The following is a 23,680-nucleotide window of genomic DNA, read 5'->3' as shown; positions in this document are numbered from 1 at the left end:
AGCACCTCCTTAACTGCCCTTAGAGCCCTCACAACTGTCCTCCTTAGTTCCCGGTACAGACAGGAGTTGCCCCCAAGTCGCGCGATGTGATCGATCTCCTTCGCCGCACCACCAGTATTGGAGTACCAAGTCCAACGTTGTGGCTCAGGGCATTGGAACCAGGATACAGGATCAAAAGGAGCCAGTGACCCGCAGCCCCTGACTTTTTGCAAAGTCGAGGAACATGGAACCGCTGTCACCCTGGTGTCCAGACCCATGGGGACCGACACAATCCTCATAGCCAGCACTGTCAGTGCCAGTGGTCACACTGAAGTCACCCATGACCAGAGGAGTGTCACCTCATGGGCAGCCATCAACCACCGAGTGAAGTTGCAAGTAAAATGTCTCCCTCAACAAGACGCCACTCACCGCGGTTGGAGCATAAACTGAGTCAACAGACCAGACACCCAACGAGTGCCTAAGACCCCCCCGGTTGATCAAATTCACCCTAAGCAATGCCTCTCCCTGGTTCAAGAACCTACCCCTTCAAAAGCCTGTGCATGTCACTGCCTGAGTCATGGCTGGTCCTGGGTGTTCTGGAAACAAATTTTGTCAAATATGCCACTAAAAACAATACTGTAGTCAGTGGAGGAACAACTGCATACAAGGCCCTGGGGGCAAAACACTGGCCCCTCCCGTGCGCACACACACACACACACACACACATACGTATCTGTGGCGGCGCTGAAACAAGTTTTAAAGTGTGGGTGCAAGAACACAAAAAACTTAACGAGAGAATTCGACTGTTCCTCACAAAAACTGTAAAGTTTTAGCAGCTAAAATATGGGGGCAGCGTATGGCTCAGTGGGCAAAGCCTGTGTGCTTAAACCCAGCCTCAGCACATCTGCGGGTCCTTCACCAAGACCCTTAACCCCCAGCTCTCTGGGCACCCCAATGTACACGTCTCTGAAAGTGTATATTTATTGTGGGCAGTGGTGGCTTGATGGTTAGAATCAGAATCAGAATCAGAATCAGAATCAGCCTTTATTCGCCAAGTGTGCTGGGGCACACAAGGAATTTGTTCCGGCAGCTTGAGACTCTCTCGTACATAGAGACACTATACAAGCTATACAACAATAAATGACACTATACAACAATAAATGACACTATACAAACAAACAATAAATTACACTGTACAAAAAATTACAAGTGTGAAACATATAATATTATATACAAGCCCACGTGGGTAACATTGTGCATTATTAAGGTGCGACGTAGAGTGTAGACAGAGAATATTGAATATTGATATGAGGCAGGTGACAGCTTAGCTGTTTATGAGGGTGATGGCCTGAGGGAAGAAGCTGCTCCTATGTCTGGTGGTTTTTGTGTACCGAGCTCTATAGCGCCTGCCAGAGGGGAGGAGCTGGAAGAGATTATGTCCTGGGTGTGACGGATCTGAAATGATTTTAACTGCTCGTTTCCTAGTCCTTAAGCAGTACAAGTCCTGGATGGAGGGCAGAGGGGCACCGATGATCTTTCCTGCTGTCAGTACAGCTCGCTGCAGTCTGTTCCTGTCCTGCTTAGTGGCTGCTCCATACCAGACTGTGATGAAGGAGCAGAGGACAGACTCAATGACTGCCGTGTAGAATTGGATCAGCAGCTCCCATGGAAGACTGTACTTCCTCAATTGTCTCAGGAAGTACATCCTCTGCTGGGCCTTTTTGAGGATGGAGGAGATGTTAGGGAAGCGCACTTGTAATCGAAAGATTGCTGGTTTAAATCTCCGACCAGCAAGGTACCGCCCCCAGGCACTGCTCCCCGGGTGCTGAATTAGCTGCCCCCTGCTATGTTGTGATGTCACATATGGGTTAAATGCAGAGGACACATTTTGTTGTTGCGCACTGTGTGCTGTGGTGTGTTAACAATGACCGCTGATCACTTAATTCTAAATTGCATTTTCTACACCTTTTCAGACAGGAGGAGATTTGTTTGGCTGTGCCTAGAAAACAACGTTGTTACCAGTGTGGAGACCGTCAGAGTTTTACCGAGGACAAAAATTCCCCCTCCAGCTACCTGCCCATCTCATCCATTTCTGTTGCAAAAATTACAGTGTATTGTCTAAGTGAATAGGGTGTAGGTTAATTAGTGTGCACACGTCTTTCTCATTCTCATAATGCGTCCATGCCTCCGGGTACAGCCCATTCAAACGTCATGTAACAACCAATGTCATTCAAATTGTACTTTAACTGTAATTTAGACAGCACAGAATCATTAACCTACTTTTTTTTTAATCAGTGATGCAGTGAAGATAGTCTCTTTATTTCTTGACGCCAACCCTCCCCATTAATCCGGGCTTGGGACCGGCACCTGGCTGAGCTGGCTTGCTCCCTTAAGTGGCTGGGTTAGGCTAAACTATATACATATTTACAAAGACTACAATGAAACATCCCGAAATATGTAGTGTAACAAAACGCAGTTTAAAGAAGGTACCCTACCTGGTGAAATTGCAAGCAAACAGATTAAAAGGCCCACGGCATATAATCGGGATATATCCAACACAAAGCAGTTTTTAAGAACGTAGCCTACGTGGCGAAATTGAATTACTTTCTGGACCAACATACGCAACAGTTGTCAGACGGACGAGGACGAGTTTTTTTGCAAATTCCTCAAACGGAAAACCATTAAATACAAAAGGAACAGCTTAGTTTGACTTCAAAACATTACTATGTATTATATTTTAAGTTTGTTGTAGGGATTTGACTGTTTTTTTTTTTTTATTAAAAATTACACCATACACCCACTATAATAAGAATGTTTACCAAAAATGACAGATACATAAAATCACAATTTACATCACCTATACCACCTTATCCATCTGGGTCACAGGAAAGCTGGAGCTGATCCCAGCACCTACAGGTGAGAGGCAGAGTACAGCCTGGGCAGGTCACCAGTCCACCATAGGGTCAACACTGACAAAACTTCACACACACAGCCAATTTAGAGAGTAGCCAGTTGATCTGATCTGCATGTCCTTGGACTGTGGGAGGAAACCCACACATGCACAGGGAGGACATGCAAACTCCACACAGAAAAGCACCCTGGGTGACAAGGGGATCGAACCCAGAACTTTTTTGCTGTGAGGTGACAGCGCTAACCACAGCACCACCATGCCACCTGGTCACAGTTATAGTGTAAGTAATATATTCTACCTATCAAAAGCTTGGGAGAAATAAGAACTTTATGTGTATTTAGTATATGGGAGGGTCCTCTTTTGGCCGGGGGGGGGGGGTGGCTGTTAATTTTATGCTGGGATATGAGTCTCTTTGTCATTTATGAGACGTAGCTGAGGGAATCCTGAGGGTAACAGTAACCATACTGTCAGGATCCGTGTCGGGCGAGCGGGGAATCAGGCGAGAGAGCCGTGAATACTAGAAAACGGGGTTTTATTCGGAGCGGACAGGACGAAGGGGAGCACGTGGCAAACTCACGTTAATGACAGATCTGGGGAATACTGACTCAGACGTGGACTAAATACACAGAACAGGTTGAACATAACAGGTAACAGGTGATTACAATCGGGAATTAACACAAGGTAATGAGGGGGGCGTGGCACACAGGAGGATCGGACGAGCCGGGCGTGACACATACATCTTAAGGGGCGGGGCCTTAGGTGGCGTAGTCTGGTCTCCTACCTACACTTAGTGACCGACCACCTCAAGGTTACAGCCACAAAAGCTTTAACTAGTAATACTGTTTTATAGAGATTCAAAAGATTCAGGAGTATATTGTCTTGGGCATAGTAAACAGTCAATTACCCTGTACAATGAAAAGCTGCACAAATACAAAATTATATAATATGTATAAGATAGCAACATAAAGATCCTTGAATGTGTTAACTTTATTAATGAGTTTGTGCAACGTGAGATTTCAGTAATATTTCATTAATGTGACTTGACTCGTTTTCACGTGCAATTTGCAGACTGTTAGAGCTGCTTTCAGTTCTTAGCATCTAAGGGAGCTGGGGGGCAACAAAGCAGCTGATGTCTAATGTAATGAAGGAGGTTCTAGTTCCACGTAGACAGTCTGTGGGTTTATTGGATTGTACTCTGGGACAACAGGTACAAATTATAATCCAAGAATCACAGCTGAAATTCAGGTAAAGGTGAGTGCAGAGCAATATGTACAGGATACCAAATCCAAACCACTATCAACCAGCAGGATCAGAAGACAGGTGGGATTCTAGTAACCAGTCGTAGTCAAAAAGGAACTTCGAGATAAAGAAGAACCCAGGAACCCGCTCCCCACGCAGTGTATCACCTCAGGGATGAGAACCTGAGGGCAGCCATGCAGTGGGTGATGCCTCAGCACCACACGAGTCCGAATGGACCAATGTGAGCTTTATCTGGTAGCTGGAGAGCCAATCCTGCCCCCAGCCCCCAAACTTCCCAGTAAGTTGAAGAGTTTATTCCTTTTTTACTTTTTTCCACCATCAGACAGTTCTCTGTGCTTCTTTTAGCTTTATCATGGAGTGTGAAATCACAACAACAAGTCTATGTACTGTTTTTCTATTTTTCCATTACTGCTAAGATATGGGCAAATTTTAAGCAAAAAGTGAACAAGGATTTCTGTGAAGTTTTATGTAGACCAGAGATTGGCAAATATGCCCCCTTCACTTTATTTCCAGCTCGCTGTGCACAAACTGAATATGTTTTATAAATGAACAAAATAAAAACACTTTGAAATCAATACTGGAACATCGTGTTGCCTGATCACTAGGAGGAGCTGGAAACCCAAATTGTTGCAGTGACGGTAAACTAAGCGTATTATAGGGACGGGAAGGCAGGTTTATTTATATAGCACATCTTCAAACACAGAGGTTAATACACTGCAATAAAACTTTGGGCTGATGTTAAGAACATGGCAAAGTGAAAGGTTGGCTTTGAAAAGTCTTAGCTTCATAGAGATAAAAACCCATCCACAGTAAATGGCTTGAACATCTCCTCAATGTCAGTTTTACACACCTGAACATCGGAACTACCACACAAACTGTCCTATCAGTGCACGTCACACCTGCACTTAATGTTTCCCATTATTTTTAAGGTCACTTGATGTTATCCTCCGATTAATGAGAAGCTGTTGGATAAGTTGACAGTCATGGGACAGGCATCAGAATGTGGCTTCTGGCTGGTTTCTGGTCGTTCCCAGTGTCTCCTGCCACAACTTGTTCTTCTGTACTGCTGTCTTAGAAATTTTGAACCTAGAAGCAACCTGCTGCTCAGCGTAGCCTTCTGCCAGCAGAACCACGATTAAAACAGGATTTTCAAATGCAGATTTGTATAAAAACATGGTGTGATCTCTTAATTCTTTCTGTGACAGGCTTTCTGTTATGTTCTCCGGCAGCGGAGGTTGGGATTTGTGTCCCCCTGCTGGGCACAAACAGTCACTACACCAAATATTAAATAAGCGCTGTCCTTATTTAGGAGATCCTTATTCGGGCAGTGTGTTATTGGTCAGAAGCAGGCTAGTTACAGTCTTCTGTCTCCCCTCGTGTAGATGTGCGCATACAGACTACCAGCTGTAGAACGACTAGTCTGGTTCCTTTATTCAGTACGTGCACCTTGTTCTTTTATTTTTTTTACTCCCGTATCCCAGCCTGCTCTCGCCACTGATTCAGTCATATCCTAAAACAGGGAACAGTAACCAATCTACATCCCCTTTCTTGAAGACTGAATAACATGGGGGAGCCATGTGCATAAACTCCTAACAAATGCAAGAAGGGTGAAATATGCCGACAGAACTATCATAACTCCAAGCGGAGGAATAGAAACACCTATATGTCACAAAAGTAACTATTCATAGAACACAACAGTTAACAACTAGAGCATACAGTACATTTGCGTGCAACAGTTCAAGACTGAACCATGTAGTCCTTGTATCGGGTTTCGATACTCTCCCCCAGTGTGTGATGACCACAGGTTCATCTGCCTGCGCCACTGCTGGCTCAACAACAGCGGCCCTTGTGTCTGGTGGGGGCTCTGCAGTGGTCGACGAAGATCCAGCAACAGCAGGAGGGACGAAGCTCTCAGGTGTCTGGAGGAGGTAGCGCCTGTTCCTCACATACGTAGCATCTCCATCCCGGACCTGCTAGCTGTTAGGCTCCCTCTGGTGCTCCGGTTACCTATAACTGTACAACACTCTTCTAGCATGTGTGTTTTGTTGCGGAAGTGGAGGGAAGCGAACGTGCAGAGAGAGTATCCACGTCATTTCAGAGACATTAATTGGAGATGGAAGTGAGCAACTTGGTGAACGACTTTCTGTTTCCAAAGAAACAGAAGTAGATACATTAAAAAAAAAGCATAAATGACATTCTTCGCGATGTAAACCGCGGCACAATAATTCCAGACGCGTGTCTATCACATTAATGCTGAAAATATCAAGTAGACAGCAATATTGTGAGTTGAAGGCAGGTTGTTGTTATTTATCAGCTAAAACACAAGTTTTGCCTGTAATAAAGGGAAAGATTTGACTAAACTGGAGCGTTTTTGCAAGCACTCTCGACTCGTGCATCACGCGCAAAAACCAATTCATACGTGGGGATTCTGGGAAATGTAGTTCTCTCCCAGAAAGAGAGAATATATCGATATATATTGTGTATCGTGATATAGCTTACAATATTGCCATATTATTTTTAGGCCATATCGCCCAGCCCTAGTTGTGGCACTATAATATTTATTGATGGAAACACTTGCAAATACTATTTTTTTTAATAAAAAGTGACTTCACCATTCTGTACTCAGTTAGTAGGCTATTAGTCCCTTACTGATTTTTTTTTCTGAACAAATGGCTTAATGCTTTTACAACTTACCGTCTAATGCCATTGGAAAGACTCAGCTCCTGACTGGTTGTCTGATTCACCAGGGCTCCTGTGTATTCACCTCTCCTGCAACATTTTTCTTCTCAGATTGGCACTTTCAAATACTGAATATTTATAAAATGGCAATTTAAATGCAAAACATTTCAAAATATATTCTACAATACTATCAAATACACTGTAAATGCATAGCAGTTAAAAATAGATTGAAAAACAAAAACTCTTTCAACATGATTGTAATTCCTCCCTAGACAGGAATCAGGTGAATGATCATCTCTTACAAACAACAGTTGCTTTTAGTGTAAAATACAATGTATAAAATATTGCATCCTTGGATGCAATCAACTACAAGCCGCCAAATATTTATATGTACGTTAACTCACTGCTCCCTTGCTTTGCTTGAGGTGTGCTTGATCTTTGAGTTAAATAAATAATCAAACTTCAAGTTTGGTGCATAGCAGTGTGTTGTTGCCAGTGTTCTCTTCTATGCCGTGGTCTGCTGGGGAGTCGGCATTAAGGAGAGGGATGCTGGACCGGCTGCTGAGGAGAGCTGGATCTCCACATGTCAGCGGCGTAAAAAAGGAACTCTGAAGGACTCTGAATGACTCTGATTGTGGTCCATCATGGACAATGTCAGCCACGCTCTACACAGCACATTCAACAAAGTATCTATCTAAACTATTTAGCAATTTGTCCCATATTTTACTATAAATCTATCTATTTAAATACATAATTTAATTTCTTGTGCAGATTTTTTGTTTTTTGAGACGTGTATAGTTTTTCGACATACACTGTATCACTGTATTGAAAATGTATATCATTTATTACTGGATCCAATTGCAGTAACATTTCAAATATCGCCACATATCGAATCGCTGCCTGGAGGTCGTGGATTAGAGGTCGTGGATTAGAGTGACGTCACTACTAAGCCCTTAACTGCTGCTTACTCTTTGGATGAAAAAGATCCATAAAATAAATACAAGTATATGTAAACAGAAAAAGGTTGTAAAAAAATGAAGTGCAAGAAAATAGAAAATAGAGACCGTAATTTACCTTTGCAATTACCTGTTTTTTGAGAAAATATTACCACTCCGCTCTACTGGATGTTAACTCAGACTATGAGCTTCAGACAAAAAGTGACTGAAACCGCTGGTCTTGAGTTTTTATCGGAGTGTCATGATATTGTTCACTCAGTCCCCACCTCCTGCTCCTACTTTTCTCTTCCTACTTTTCCCTTTGGTCGGTAGTTTTGAAGAATACATATGTTGTCAATAATCCTTTCCATTTTGATGTCCTAAGGACGACATTCAGACCAAATGAGGAGGACCTATCGCTGTTTGCTGGGCGTGCCACTGACTTTCCCGACTTCCCATTTTGTAAATAAAAGTGAAAGTAATTTAAAGTTGGAGTCTCCATTTTGTCAAGAAACACGAATAAGATTCTGCAATAATATAAAGACAGTTTGCATTGCAAGGTAAGATTATACAGTGACCCCTTCACATTCGCTCATTTGACATTCGCGGTCCTCGTCATTCGCCGTGAACAATTAAACGGGAATGATCTGAAATCTGCGGTAAGATCGCTGAAACTCGCAGATACGCAACTGCTGATAAGAAGCTTTTAACCTGGGAAGAAAATGCATTGTTTGCACAATAGGTGTAAATGGAAGAGTACCAGTTTCATAGGGCATTAAATTAAAAAATGTACAGTGAAATATCTTCAAATAATAATAATATAGGCTATGTGTAATCAAACACACCATACAACTCAGATTCCGAATTTAATGAATTTTATTTAAAAGAACAGTTTAATTTCAGAGTCAGTGGCCGTGTGACCAATAGCATTCGAACTGTTAGCATTTTCTTATTAAAATGAAATGTTGAAACGTTCACGGAGCCCCTGACTTAGCGTGCACGGTGCCCTGTACAGTATTCAGTCGAATTAATAACATGCCCTATTTTAGGTGGCATAGATATCCTGCGAATAAGCGTTTACCTTCCTTACCTTACCCAAAGAATACCTGTTCTTAATGGAATACAGTTGTAGTGAATTACATAAAATTGCTCACCTTGAAATTATTAGGTAGGTTTCTAACATTATTATTGGACTATCGACGTTCACTCTGTTCAGCTGTAAATACCTCCACTTTACCGCGTCTGCATATAAATGACCGTGCGCGTGCATGGTTCAGATTCCTAGAACCCACAGAATCATGGCTATTTATTCATTCATTAAATGCAACAATAATTAATTACATTAAACACGAAGCCATGCAGCACTGGCATGCTTTTAACTGAATCATAAATATTAAAAACAACACCAGGGTCACCCACAGACGGTCAGGAAAGCCCATTACGTCAAGCTCTCTTACTTCATTCATGCCGTTTTACCTTTTTGACATGCCCTCGTGATTGTTATATCATTTTCAAAAATTTATAAAGGACAAAAACAATTGATCAATATAATAAATACAAATTTAACAACAAAAAAAAAACCAAAAAGGTCAATCCATGTTACTTTGTTGTAACATGCAACATTCCAGCAAATTGTTGTAGCCTGAGTTCTTTAAAATGATCTATGATCCAAAGATGAATTATAGCCTACAACAACCGAAAATGTATGTGTTAGCTAAAAAAGTGATTAATCAAGAGATGTCAGATGGTGTATGCCCCTATAAGCTCTGGAATACAGTTCCATTAGGGAGTTGACCCTCTCCTTCAATCGCCATTTTTAAATCACTATTATACCTATCTTTCCTTTCTGTTTAGACTGGCTTTTATTTCTGACTGTTGATAGATATGTTATTTTACTCCTTGCTGGTTGTATTGTATTGTGACTATTTATGGGGTTGTCGTACTTTTGTTTTTTTGCTAGTTTTGTACAGCACATTGACAAACCTCGGTTGTTTAAATGTGCTTTAGAAATTAAATTTACATTACGGTGCAATACATTGCACGTGGGACCTTTTCTACATGTCATTAAGTAACGTTATATGTTATATGCATGGCGACGTTGCCGAACGTTCTGCCAGGACTTAAATGGGAGCTGTTGGGAAGTTAATAATGTCCTGTAGATACGTTTTAAAAACAGCGAACGTCTGGAGGACGTCCCTTGTTTGCTGGGTAAAAATAAAATCAGCATGTATAACACGATTATATACATTGGCAGCTCCGGTGATTAAATGTTACAGGTGCTATTGCAGAGCTTGATTGTTGAGAGCGGATGCAATTAACTTCTGTCATTTCAGGGGCGGGATTTTCCTAACTTGCTACTACTAACTACTCCCATAATTACATAGTGAGATTAAAGAAAAACATTTATTATAATTAATTGAAGCATTTTAGAAATCACAAAGGTATTAAGAAAAAAAAACTGTCGTTTTAAGATCACCAGGCTTACAGAAGAAAAGGGTACAGCCCTGGTACAAACAACAATAACTAATATACACCCAATGGTACAAAAAATGGTTTTCAATATAAAACTTGATTAAATTATTTCAATTCCTGTATCAGTACTTTCTGAACATTTTCAGCCCATTTTAACAACACCGGGATAATACTGATAACAGTGATGATTTTGGTCATTGTAATCATGATATTAAATTTTCATATCGTTTCATCTCTTTTCCAGAATTGCCAGCTCTCATGCATCTGGCTTGAAACTCACGCTATCAGACTCTCACGTTCACCCAAGGAATCTTACGGTCAATCTATATTGTGGTGTCTGGTGGACCGAGGCATCGCGGGAGCACAGAGAGACATGGAGATTTGCGTACAGGGGAAAACACGCTCTTTAGTCTCGAAAGGTTTATAACTGGGACCCAATTAACACCGAGCTAATTACACGCACGAAACACAGTTGTCAGACGCTATACTGTAAGATGCACACACAGTGGGAGATTTACGTAAGCTAAATGCACGGGAGGATCGGACAGGGTACACACAAGACACGGGAAAACACATAAGGAAATGTAACCATTAACAAACATTAACAATAACAACACAACAAGGGATATTTAGAATTGCACGCGGGGCATGCTGGGACATGTGCCCCGCCGGTGCTACAATATTATTCCAATATTAACCTAAACTTAGCTACATCAAAAGTCTTGGGGTAGTTTGCAAACCCTACGGGCTATTTACAAGGTAATAAAACTGTTACATAAATGTAAATACGTGCTCTTGTATGTGCACACTTGTTTCAATTGAAAATCTCACTCCAGCCAGTGGACAAAGTTGGCAACCCTGATTATTTGTACTTGGGCGAGCTGTTTATATCATAAATATTACACATTACTAGGGCTGTAACAATATACGGATTCGTTGTGTAATGTTAATATTTTACATGCGTTTTGTATTTTCAAATAACAATACATTTAATCACACCAGAATTTTGTATTTTTTTGTTACATTTGATGTATTTGTGCCCATCTCTGTGTAAGATCAATGTAAAGTGTTTAGTTCCAGATATTGTGTACGTATGTTTCTATTTATCCTTTGTGTTCATAGAGGCCCCAGCAGGAGTCATCAGGTCTGGACTGGCAAAAAAATGGAGGGAACTGCTTCTGAAATGAGTCACTCTATGAAGCGTAAGAGGAGAGGAGCTGTTTCTGAAATGAGCCCTTCTGTGGATAAAAGAAGGAGATCTGAGAGGTAAGACAGAACCAGTGTGTTTGCACTTTTTTACAAGTAGCCACAAAAAAACACCTTCCAGCATTTTCGGAAGATTTAGTAATTACTGAGTGTCATTTTTAACTTAATGCATTTCCTCGATAATATAAAAATGGTATTAAACTTATATAATGGTATTATAAAAATTTATAAAAATGGTATTAAACCTTTCATATAGGAATCCAAATTTTAGATGATTCAATTTATTTCCTATCAAAACTAACTGTAAACAAGCCTATTTGCATCAAGACATATCAAAGTTCATGAATGTAGAGCAGAAGGCTGAAGATGTAATGTGATGCCATCCACATTGTATGAATTTTGCTTATATTATGCGGAGATGTTTCCTCTCGCTGTCCACAGCGTCCGGATGGAGAGAACTGGTTCACCAGCACCCAGCTGTGTTTCCATGAAGAGCGACTGGTCAATGGAGCCCCCGATCGCCTTAAGAGAAGGACCTTTTCCTACAGGTGAAAGGTAAATGTGCATTTAAACAAACACTGTTTAAAACACTCAGACTCTCACTCAAAAGGCATACAGGCACACACACAGGCTATGAAGTCTTTAAACCGAACTTTTGCAAATCCCACAGTGTTTAAGAATTTAAACAGAAGTTCTGTCTGTATTCTGTCTGTATTCTGTGTATCACATCTGAGGTGAAGAATGACTTTCTATGAGCTGGAATTGGAAGCTTATTAGTTTAAAAGAACATTTTAGATTTCTGTCCCCAGAATGCAGCTGAAACGGGAGGCTGACCTGCTCTCTGCTGCACATCCATTAATTGTGCAATGACTGTAATACTGTAGTCAGGAGTGGACTGGCAACAAACAGCAGCCCAGGAATGGCGGGGGTTTGGGGGGGTCCTCCTCTGTATTTTTCCGATCACAATCATCCAGTTGACCAACAATACAATAAAGCATAATCATCTCCTGTGATTGACCTGGCTATATAATACCGGGCTTGAAACACTGACCCTCACAAGACCAGCTTCTTTCATCCCACGAGAAAATTCTCTCTACAAGGAGAAGGTTTCCTGCAGATTAGGTAATTCAACACAGGGTAACAGGATACTGGAGAAACACTTAGTAACAGGGCACAGGACAAATTAGGCAGTTCCAGAACCCTTTTTTAGTACCTACTACAGACTAGGTACTTTTCGTTCAAACAAGTACTACTGAGGAGGCATTAACAGTGATCTTTTGCGGGTTGGTGGGCCACAAGCACTGGCAGATATTACGCAGAAGTACGGGGAAAAGAGATATAATTAGCAGAGCAAAAATTGCTGGGATGGAATAATATTTGTATCTTACTTACATTTCAAACATGGAACAATATATTTTTTGCTTGTGTCTCCATATTTCTCTACTGGAAAATTTTATCACTAACATTTACTATACGTAACATATCGCTAATATGGTCAGTGCCCATATAGCTGTACGATAAGAATCTACACTGAAAAAGTAGCCTACAGAGTTTACTCAAATAAAATGAGGTAAATTTAAGTAGTAACACTGTACGTCATGTGGCTGAAATATTTAGTAATAACTCAGTTACTACTGACATACTGAAAGTCATGAACAAATATAGTCGCTACATAAAGTAAAAGATGCATCATGATTCATTAATGATGAACAAACATGAGATCAGTATTTCACTTGTTTTATTCAGAAATGATTCCTTAGTCATTTCTTCAGCAGTTCACAAAGGTTTACAGAATGAACAGATATAGTAACAAAGATGGTAACTGCTTCAGCTAAAACATGTCATGATTCATTAATGATGAATTAGCATGAGATAAGTATATAAGGCTTGTGGTTAATTTGGGCAGTGGTGGGTTAATGGTTTGGGAAAGCACACTTATAATTGAAAGATTGCAGGTTCGAATCCCCGACCAGCAAAGCACCACTGAGGTACCCTGAGCAAGGTACCGCCCCCAAGCACTGCTCCCCGGGCGCTGAATTAGCTGCCCCCTGTGATGTCACACATGGGTTAAATGCAGAGGACACATTTTGTTGTTGTGCACTGTGTGCTGTGGTGTGTCAACAATGACCACTGATCACTAAATTCTAAATTCTAATACTAAATTATTTGTGACCTGTCAAGTAAAGTGTTTCCATTTAACCTGATGTTTTTGAGTAAAGTATTCCCAATTTTATTAAATAAAGTATTTTAAAATAAGTTAAGCTAAAGTCTACATACTTTCACAGTACCACCCTGTAGGATTTACTCTAAGGCAACTTTTTTGCACTCACTTTTTTGTGTAAATTTACCATTTTGTGCAAATCAAATTTTAGCAAATAATATGCCCAATACCAGTTAAGGTAAAGTTCCCTGTTTATCCTGTGGCTCAAAGTGGTACCAGGTGTAATGCAGGTGTAATGCATGTGTAATGCAGGTGTAATGCATGTGTAATGCAGGTGTAATGCATGTGTAATGCAGGTGTCTCTGCCAGCATGAGCCTGATGCTGCTTCCTGTCCAGCTGGAAGCTCAGGGCTTTGCTCAAGGGCCCAAAGACATGTGACTATTCTGCAGAGGCCGGGTATAAACTGGCAACCTTCCGCTCACAGCCCACTGAGCCATATGCAGCCCCCCCCCCCCCAAAAAAAACAAAAAAACAAAAACCAAAGCACTTTGAGACAATGTAATATTGTGGAAATGCACTATATAAATAAACCTGAATCAAATTGAATGGATATATCTGCCTTATTCACAGAGACCAAATGGAAGAATGCAGTTCAGATCAACATGATAAATTGGATTTATCAAAAATATTGCAGGTATGCATATATTTTCTTAGCTGTTGTGTTATTTGGCAAACATTTTATACAGCTGTGCAATAAGAAATTCATAAAGTCATGCGAAAGTTGCTTAAAACTACCATTAACAAATGAAATTACAAAAAGGTATGATACAAGCAGCAATAATTATTTGCAATATTTACTTTAGTCACTAGAGGAAAAAGCTGTAAAGTTTCTAAAGGATGAGCTGAAGAAGATCATGAGGTACCTGGATTGGAATTACCCAGAATGCTCTGAGCCCCAGCTGGAGGAGGACAATGACCTGGACAGTGATGGTCAGATGCAGAAGACCTGTGGTAGAGAGGGAGCTCTGAAGATCACACTGTACATCCTGAGGACCATGGACCAAAATGATCTCGCTGACATGCTGGAGAAACGTAAGAGCTGTATCTCATTCTGTGGGTGTTTGTGTTCCCAGAGAAAAAATAGCATATAAACAAATGTGTATTAATTTTCATTTTATCATTTTATTATTTATGGCTTATATGAGTAAAAATGTCTATTATTTAAAAAAAAATGTGTGCATTTTTATCTTGTTTATTTTCAGGGCGTCTTCTGTCACAATGTCAGCGCAGAATCAAATGCACCCTGAAGAAGAAATGTGAGTGTGTATTTGAAGGGAAAGCTAAGGAAGGACAGCCAACACTTCTCAATGAGATTTACACAGAACTCTACATAACTGAAGGTGGGACTGGAGGAGTCAATGATGAACATGAAGTGAGACAGATTGAAACAGCATCCAAGAAAAGGCGAACAGAAGATACTGCAGTCAAGTGCAATGATATATTTAAACCCTTATGTGGGCGTAAGACACCTATCAGAACTGTACTCACTAAAGGGGTGGCAGGTATCGGGAAAACAGTCTCTGTGCAGAAAGTTATTCTCGACTGGGCAGAAGGAAAAGCAAACCAGGACGTTCACTTCATATTTCCTCTTCCTTTCCGGGACCTGAATTTGATTAATGGTAAATACAGTCTGATTGAACTGCTTCACCACTTTGTCCCAGGACTGAAACCACTTAAATCCACTGAGCTGTTTAGGTACAAAGTCTTGTTCATCTTTGATGGTCTGGATGAGTGTCGCCTTCCTCTCGATTTTCAGAACAATGAGAGCTGGGTTGATGTAACAAAAAGAACGTCACTGGATGTGCTGTTGACTAACCTCATTAAGGGGAATCTGCTTCCATCCGCTCTCCTCTGGATAACCTCCCGGCCAGCAGCAACCAATCAGATACATCCTAAGTATGTCCACCAGGTGACAGAGATACGAGGGTTCAGTGATGCCCAGAAGGAGGAGTATTTCAGGAGGAGATTCAGTGATCAGAGTCTGGCCAGCAGGATTATCACACATGTGAAATCATCAAGGAGCCTCTTCATCATGTGCCACATACCTGTGTTCTGCTGGATTTCAGCCACTGTGCTTGAGAGACTTTTTAGTGAGACTGACAGGGGAGAAGTTCCAAGGACTCTGACTGAAATGTACACACACTTCCTGATCTTTCACACAAGTTTAAAAAATGACAAGTACATGAAAAAACATGAAACCAGGCTCAATAAGTCCTGTAAATCTGACAGAGAATTCCTTTTAAAACTTGGTAAACTGGCTTTTCATCACCTTGAGAGAGGCAATCTCATATTTTATGAGCAAGATCTGACAGAGAATGGCATTGATGTCACTGAAGCTTCAGTTTACTCTGGAGTTTGCACAGAAGTCTTTAAGGAGGAATATGGGTTGTATCAGGAGAAGGTGTACTGCTTTGTGCATCTGAGCATCCAGGAGTATCTCGCTGCTTTATATGTGTTTCTGTCAAACTCATCAGCTAACCTGCTGAAGACTGCAGTGGATCAGGCATTAAAGAGCAAGAATGGACACTTGGACCTCTACCTCCGCTTCCTCCTGGGCCTCTCAACAGCCTCCAGTAAGACACTGTTACAAAGGCTACTGGGACAGAAAAGAATGAGATCACATAAAATTAAGGAAACATCTCAATACATCAAGGAGAAAATAATGGAGAATTTATCTCCAGAAAGGACCATCAACCTGTTTCACTGTCTGAATGAACTGGGTGACAATTCTCTAGTAGAGGAAGTACAAAGATACCTGAATTCAGGACGTCTGTCAGCAGAACCCCTCTCACCTGCACAGTACTCAGCTCTGGCCTTTGTGTTGCTGATGTCAGATGAGGAGCTGGATGTGTTTGATATGAAGAAATTCACAAGATCCTATACAGGTCAATGGAGGCTGCTGCCCCTGGTCAAGACATCAAGGACGGCTCTGTGAGTGATGTGAGGATGGGAAGGCATGGTCTGGCAGTTTTACATGTACAATGTCTGAAATATATGAAACGTACAGTTTAATTCTCCTTGTGGATTAATAACCAGGCTGGATTTTTTTTTTTGATAATCTGAACCACAGATTTTATAATGACTGAAGGTAGTGATGTAGTAACAAACATAAAAGTGACGTTTCCGTTCCCATCCAGTCTGCCTTCTGATCACAGGCACAGCATCCTAACCTGCTATAGAAACTGAGGGCTCTTCATCCAGAGCAGTGATACAGAATCTGAGGGGGGGCCCTCTACCCCCTCCCCATTGGTATTGAGTCAGTGATGGAATCTGGCCCTTTGGAAACGTAACAGAGTAGCCCTGATCTCAAGGGCTTATGAGTGGTATGTGAGTGTTAGCAGGTGTGTTGAGGTGATGGAGCCCAGAGCTGAGAGCTTCCGTATGACTGCTGTCTCTGGCTGCTCGCTGGTGCCCTCTGGTGGCCTCAGCTGCTCCTGGCTGAGAGAGAACAGAACAAAATATATCTTTATTGTCATAGTACATGAACAAGCATATAATGAAAATATATTGTTTATTTCCCCATTGGTTTATTTACGAGGCTGGATTTTTTCGTTCTCCCTATCAGACTAGAAACCAGATTTTATATTGGCAGAAGTTAATGATGTAGTAGAAAAGTGGCAGGTTTTCCATGACCATCCTTGGTACGAGAATTTCACAGAATTCTAGTGTCCCTTAATACTGGGAAAATTCCTCAGTTTTTTTTCAGTTCTGGATACTGGAGTAAGCCTTTCTGTAAATACTGCATGTGGTTTGTGATTCTATGGGTTGACTCTGTGCCGCTGAGTGGAAGGCTGCTGGTTCAGATCTCCTGGCCGGAAGGCTGCTGGTTCAGATCTCCTGGCCGGCAGAGTGATGTCATCGCTGGGCCCTTGAGCAAGGCCCTCAATGCCAATCACTGCAGGGGCGCTGGATGCTGGCCAATCCCCAAACTTCCTTTACCTGTGAATGTCTGTGTGTCTCACGTAGACCAAAATGGGACAGGCAAAATAGACAATTTCCCCATGGGGATCAATGAAGTAACAGTATTCATAAAAATTTATTTGAACCTAATGTTTCCATAAAGGGCTATCTGAAAGAATCGGTAGTCCTACGATTAGGATACTGGTGATTTTACAAATTCCCAGGTACAGCAACGCAAGAAAAAAGGATTTCACTCATGGGCTCAAGAATTCAAGTGTCATTTAAAAAACACAAGCTCATCCAGACACCTTCAAATTAGAGATGCAGCAACTGGATCAGCCAACTATAAGTATTTGACGATACAGCAACAATCAGCCATCGTTTAAAAATAACCCGGTATTTGCTGCCAGTAATTCCTTTTAAAATGGTTTCCCATATTATTTCACACCTTTTTACCAAATAGATAAAAAATGTCTGCAGTGAACCACTCCCACAATTACTCCGTGATATTAAAGAAAAACATCTTTCAGGATATTTGTGCTTTGAAATGAAAATGTTCACTGTATTTTTCGTGACAGGGAACATGATGACCATGAGAGGATTGGTGAAAGTGAATAATTTACCACTGTATTGGTTTACGATGCTGCTGTTTAGCCTCTAATTCTCTTTGAACTGTAGTCTGTGCTTTTTATTATGCTGCAAAAACGTCTGGATATTTTGTACCACTATGCACACTGATGTGTAGGATATATACTGATCTGTGTGTGTGTATAATAACATGGCTCCTTTTGCAGGCTGAACAGCTGTAAACTCACAGAGAAATGCTGTGAGGCGCTGGCTTCAGCTCTCAGATCAAACTCCTCACCCCTGAGAGAGCTGGACCTGAGTGACAATGACCTGCAGAATTCAGGAGTGAGGCTGCTCTCTGGTGCACTGAGGGAATCACACTGTAAACTGGAGATATTGAGGTCAGTATTACTGGGTATTCCATACTGTAAACTGGGAGTACTGAAGTCAGTATTACTAAGTATTCCACACTGATAACTGTAATCATTGAAAGAGTCACATTACAGATATGAAAGTAGTCACTTTTTCGAATAATATTTTGTTTATCAGTTTACCAAAAAACATACAGCCTTACACAGTCAAAGAAATTATAACCATCAACGGCTGAACGAAACAGGGAACAACTATATGAATAAAAAAACTAAATAAATTAAATCTGCTCCTGTATTTGTCAAATGATAATCCATTTTTTATACAACAGAACTATTGATTACAGAAGTAAAATAACAAATGAAAAGAAATAGGTTACATCTATAGGAATTCTCAAGTTCCTTCCAAAACAAACAAAAAATAATAATAAAACATCTTGGAAACTGTGGCCCATTAGTACCACATCAAATTTGAGCGATTCAAAGCCCCTTTGTCAAATGACAGATATAGTAAAGACTGGCGAAGTCTTGTCTTTCTATTGTTCCATATAAATCCTTATATATAAATATATATCAAAATATATAAATATTTGGATCTTGTATAACTTATTACATGCCCACTAAGAAAAACTTTAAATGCATTAACGCCTGCCAAGGTTTGTATCGCGGTAATTCCAAAGAACTCATCTGTCTCCCCAAATAATCAACAAATTCTTCATGCTCGCTGCCCGTCTCCTCTCTTGTTCCCCTTACCCTGTTTGTACCTCTGTCCCATTCCCCTTCATACTATTACACTCCAACCCTAGACTGGATATTGTAAAAAATATTTAAAAGTGTGGTTAAGCAGTGTAAAATGTGCCATAACTGGAACCCTTCCAACTGGAAGTAGTCACATTTAATTAAAAGTAAAACTTTTAATGGTGAGGTGATCTTATTTATTGGAGAGTTTTGTCTGTCTCTCTGCAGGCTGTCAGGCTGTAGAGTCACAGAAGGAGGCTGTTCTTCCCTGGCTTCAGCTCTGAGGTCAAACCCCTCACACCTGAGAGAGCTGGACCTGAGCTACAATCACCCAGGAGACTCAGGAGTGAAGCTGCTCTCTGCTGTACTGAAGGATCCCAGCTGTAAACTGGAGAAGCTGAAGTAAGTACATGTGAATGTTTTATGTCAGTCAAGTTTACTGATATACCACATCTTCATACACCAAGGTCAAGTGCTTTAAAGAAAAGATAAGAAATAAAATGCATATAGTAAAAGCAGAGGAATTAATATGAAAATAAATCATAAAAGAACATTAAACATTTATGATGAAATATGACTTTGACTATGATGAAATATGAAATATGAAACTATGACTGCTTAGCCAATCATCAAGCTCTGGTGCCAGGTGCCCTTATAAACACCCTTATGCTGGAACACGGTGTTCGTTATGGACAGACTGTGGTCAGCACAGGAGTCCAATAAGAGAGCAGCTCGGGTTCAGGTCGGCCAGGCCGTTCTGCCCAATCACAGCCCTCCAGGTGTCACTGTCGTTACCCACGTGAGCGTTAAAGTCCCCCAGCAGGACAATGGAGTCCCCAGGGGGGGCGCCGTTCAACATCCCATCCAAGGTCTCCAAGAAGGCCGGATACTCTGAGCTGGTGTTTGGTGTATCTGCAGAGACAACAGTCAGACCTCGTCCCACAACTCAAAGTCAAAGGGAGGTGCCCCTCTCGTTCACCGGGGTGAGCTCCAATGTACTGGCATCAAACTGGGGGGCTAAGGAGTCCTGCCAGATTTGGTTGCTGAGGATCGGCTCCCCAAGGCCCCTGCCTTCGACTGCCACCCTATCTACACTGCATCCAACCTCCACAGCTCCCCCTGCAGGTGGTAGGCCCACAGAAGGGTGGGCCCATGTAAATCTTTCAGCCTTGGCCAGGTCTGGCTCCAGGGTGGGGCCTCTGTCTCCCCAAACTGGGCGGGGCCACAGGATTCATAGTGTTTATTTTCATAGGGATCATTCTGAATCTCACTTTTTCTGGCCACTCAACTAGAAACAATTTGCCTGGGGAGACTCTTACGAGCAGTTCCCCAGGCAAATTGTTTCTAGTTGAGTGGCCAGAAAAAGTGAGATTCAGAATGATCCCTATGCTGGCCAACATGGGGAAAAACACAAAGGGCAATAACCCTGCTACAGAATATGCGTTTTACAAAAATGAAACTGGACCGCACACCCCACAATGCACTTCAGCAGTAACATAATAAACTCAAACAGCATCTTTTTTCTTCTCCTACTTCCTTGTGCGCCTATCAGCAGTCAGACCATGTTAGAAATAATTAAGTAGTAAAGCAGGAAACCAATCATTCTTAGCACACTGTTTATGTCAGTTAGCAGAGCTAACAGACAGAGAGGTGACAGTTATGTTACAGTCTAGAACCTAATTATGCTGGGTTTAACAAAAGTTACAGATGAAAATATAATGGACACTAATAAAAACCAGATTACTCTTAATATGTTTTCATATGCTGTACAATAAAGTCATTGTTTTGAAAAACTGTTCTCTGATGGCTGTGTTCACTTTAATGTAATATACAGTGCACCACTGCAAAAAAATGGTATAAGTGTTTCATTTTCCTAAGGGTGTACCGGTGTGAACTCACAAAGAAATGTTGTGAGGTGCTGGCTTCAGCTCTCAGATCAAACTCCTCACACCTGAAAGAGTTGGACCTGAGTGACAATGACCTGCAGGATTCAGGAGTGAAGCTGCTCTCTGCAGGACTGGAGAATCACCACTGCAATGTGGAAATACTGAGGTCAGTATTACTGGCTATTTCACACTGTAAACTGGGGATACTGAGGTCTGTCATATTTGTCGTAAAGTGGTATTTCACAGTGACACTGCAAATGGGACACAGATTAAACCATTGGGCATGGGTATTTGACAGTATTTCACACTGTAATTTTTTTTTCTTTTTTTTGTAAACTGGAAATACTGAGGTCAGTAATACTGGGTATTCCACAGTGCAAAACTGGGGATACTGAGGTCATTATTACTGGGTATTCCACATTGTAAACTGGGGATACTGATGTCAGTATTACTGGGTTTTCCACAGTGCAAAACTGGGGATATGGAAGTCAGTATTACTGGGTATTCCACATTGTAAACTGGGGATACTTAAGTCAGTATTACTGGGTATTCCATACTGATGACTGTAATTATTGAAAGTAATCACATTTACTTAAAAGTAATACTTGTAATGGTGAGGTGATCTTATTTATTGGAGAGTTTTGTCTGTCTCTCTGCAGGCTGTCAGGCTGTAGAGTCACAGAAGGAGGCTGTTCTTCCCTGGCTTCAGCTCTGAGGTCAAACCCCTCACACCTGAGAGAGCTGGATCTGAGCTACAATCACCCAGGAGACTCAGGAGTGAAGCTGCTCTCTGCTGTACTGGAGGATCCCAGCTGTAAGCTGGAGAAGCTGAAGTAAGTATAGAGTGTGAGTCTGACACGCTACAGATACTTATGCATGTATGTGAAGAAGAGGCACCAATAAATAAATGGATACAGCAGCACTATGTCATTCTGCTTTTCCTATAGTGTGGATCACGGTGGAGAGTGCAGGACCAGACCAGGCTTACAGAAATGTAAGCCTGTTTCCAAGTTTTTATTAAAAATACAATTAATACTACTTTATGATTGTATTCACACAGTTGTTGTGATGAGTGTATTTTTTTGCACTGTATGTAGATGGATTTCCATGTTTGTGTTTAGGTGAGTTTCTGTGTGTTTCATTTTAGACAACAACTACAACAAAGAAAAACAAAACGCATCACCAAAAAGATTATTAATTCATGTATCATTTTATTTTATTTTTTTAATGAACAAATATTTTACAGCTGCTCATATCATTGTTGTGTTTGTGTGGGAGCGGCAACAGGGTTAAAAATATACTGATATAGTTCTGCACCTTAAATATCACAAAAAATATCTTAAAGACACTCACTTTTAGTATTAATCTTTGGTGTCAAATTTTGTGGTAAATATGTTTGTGGTGAATATGTTTGATGAACGTCATTGCTTTGTTTATTTTTTTACCTGCAATTAAGCCTGTTAGTTTAGCACGTGTGTGTGTATTGGAGCGAGTTCTGCGTCAGTGTGTGTGTGAGGTGTGACCGTGATAGAATGGCAAAGTTGCCGCTCTGCCTGATGGGATTAATAATTCTTCCTCCTGCCTACAGACTCCTGCCAGCTGACACTGGACCCCAACACAGCACACAGACGCCTGTCTCTGTCAGGGGGGGACAGGAAGGTGACTTGGGGGGCATGGCAGCCATATCCTAATCTTCCAGAGAGATTTGAGTACCGGCCCCAAGTTCTGTGCAGAGAGAGTCTGACTGGTCGCTGTTACTGGGAGGCTGAATTGAGAGGAATTGATGCCCGAATAGGAGTGACATATAAAGGAATCGGGAGGAAAGGACATAGTGCTGACTGTCAACTTGGAGCCAATGACAAGTCATGGAGTCTGCGCTGCTCTCCTCACAGAAACATAGAGCCCTCAGGTTCCTGCAGAGTAGGAGTGTATCTGGACTGGGAGGCTGGTACTCTGTCCTTCTACAGAGTCTCCTCTGATGGACTGACCCTCCTGCGCAGAGTCACCTCCTCATTCACTGAACCCCTCTATCCAGGGTTTTTGGTTACTGAATACTCCTCAGTGTCGCTGTGCATGCTGGGATAGCTCACAGTGTCCTGGAGGAATCATTTTTACTTTATTAGAGTGACACCTTGCTGCTTTTCCCTGGTGAAAAGGTAAAATCTCTCCTATTTAACCCATGTACTGTAATCATTTTAACTCTGAAGTGTGATATGTGTTAGACAAAAAAAAATGACTAGGTTCAGCGAGCTGAACAAACATGCAAAATATCTGTTTTTCTCCCTGACTAAAATGTAATGAAATGTAAGCCTGATGTGTGTGTGTGTGTGTGTGTGGGGGGGGGGGGGGGGGGGGGGGTGTTTCTCCCTCCCTTGAGTATGTATATTTTATGCCTGTATATTGTATTTCCTACTTATACAATAGCAATAAGGACTTTCTGTTCTATCCTATTAATGTTGTGGTTCAATGTTTGCCAAAGCATAACTGTGTAACATAAAGAAACCAGTCTGCTGAATTAAATTCACTTTAATTACTACTAAAACAATAAATCAGCATG

General features: G+C 41.3%; 1 protein-coding gene across 4 annotated transcripts; it reads left to right on the top strand.

The window, feature by feature from the left end:
- Positions 1-8,188: 8,188 nt before the first annotated feature.
- LOC111845894 (NLR family CARD domain-containing protein 3-like) lies at positions 8,189-23,573 on the top strand. 4 transcript variants are annotated; one of them, XM_072711178.1, is made up of 13 exons: positions 8,193-8,324; positions 10,481-10,655; positions 11,359-11,502; positions 11,884-11,997; positions 14,235-14,298; positions 14,468-14,696; positions 14,867-16,595; positions 18,359-18,532; positions 19,466-19,639; positions 21,116-21,289; positions 21,783-21,956; positions 22,071-22,117; positions 22,712-23,573. In XM_072711178.1, exons 3-13 carry the CDS (start codon positions 11,399-11,401, stop codon positions 23,206-23,208), a joined length of 3,480 nt encoding a protein of 1,159 aa, XP_072567279.1. In that variant the 5' UTR covers positions 8,193-8,324; positions 10,481-10,655; positions 11,359-11,398; the 3' UTR covers positions 23,209-23,573. The 4 variants fall into 4 exon arrangements, with proteins under 4 accessions (XP_072567280.1, XP_072567279.1, XP_072567278.1 ...); XM_072711177.1 differs by having other exon boundaries at positions 10,481-10,995; XM_072711176.1 differs by having other exon boundaries at positions 10,481-11,502.
- Positions 23,574-23,680: the final 107 nt, after the last annotated feature.

This window comes from Paramormyrops kingsleyae, chromosome 4 (assembly GCF_048594095.1).
Source record: "Paramormyrops kingsleyae isolate MSU_618 chromosome 4, PKINGS_0.4, whole genome shotgun sequence".
Taxonomy (NCBI): domain Eukaryota; kingdom Metazoa; phylum Chordata; class Actinopteri; order Osteoglossiformes; family Mormyridae; genus Paramormyrops; species Paramormyrops kingsleyae.
This window is presented reverse-complemented; position numbering and strand designations above follow the sequence as displayed.

Excerpts from the sequence above, each read along its gene's own strand:
- LOC111845894 (XM_072711176.1), top strand. The coding sequence starts at position 11,330 with ATGTTTCTATTTATCCTTTGTGTTCATAGAGGCCCCAGCAGGAGTCAT. Across the intron at positions 18,533-19,465 it reads TGTAAACTGGAGATATTGAG|GCTGTCAGGCTGTAGAGTCA; the intron begins GTCAGTATTACT and ends GTCTCTCTGCAG. Across the intron at positions 22,118-22,711 it reads CAGACCAGGCTTACAGAAAT|ACTCCTGCCAGCTGACACTG; the intron begins GTAAGCCTGTTT and ends TCCTGCCTACAG.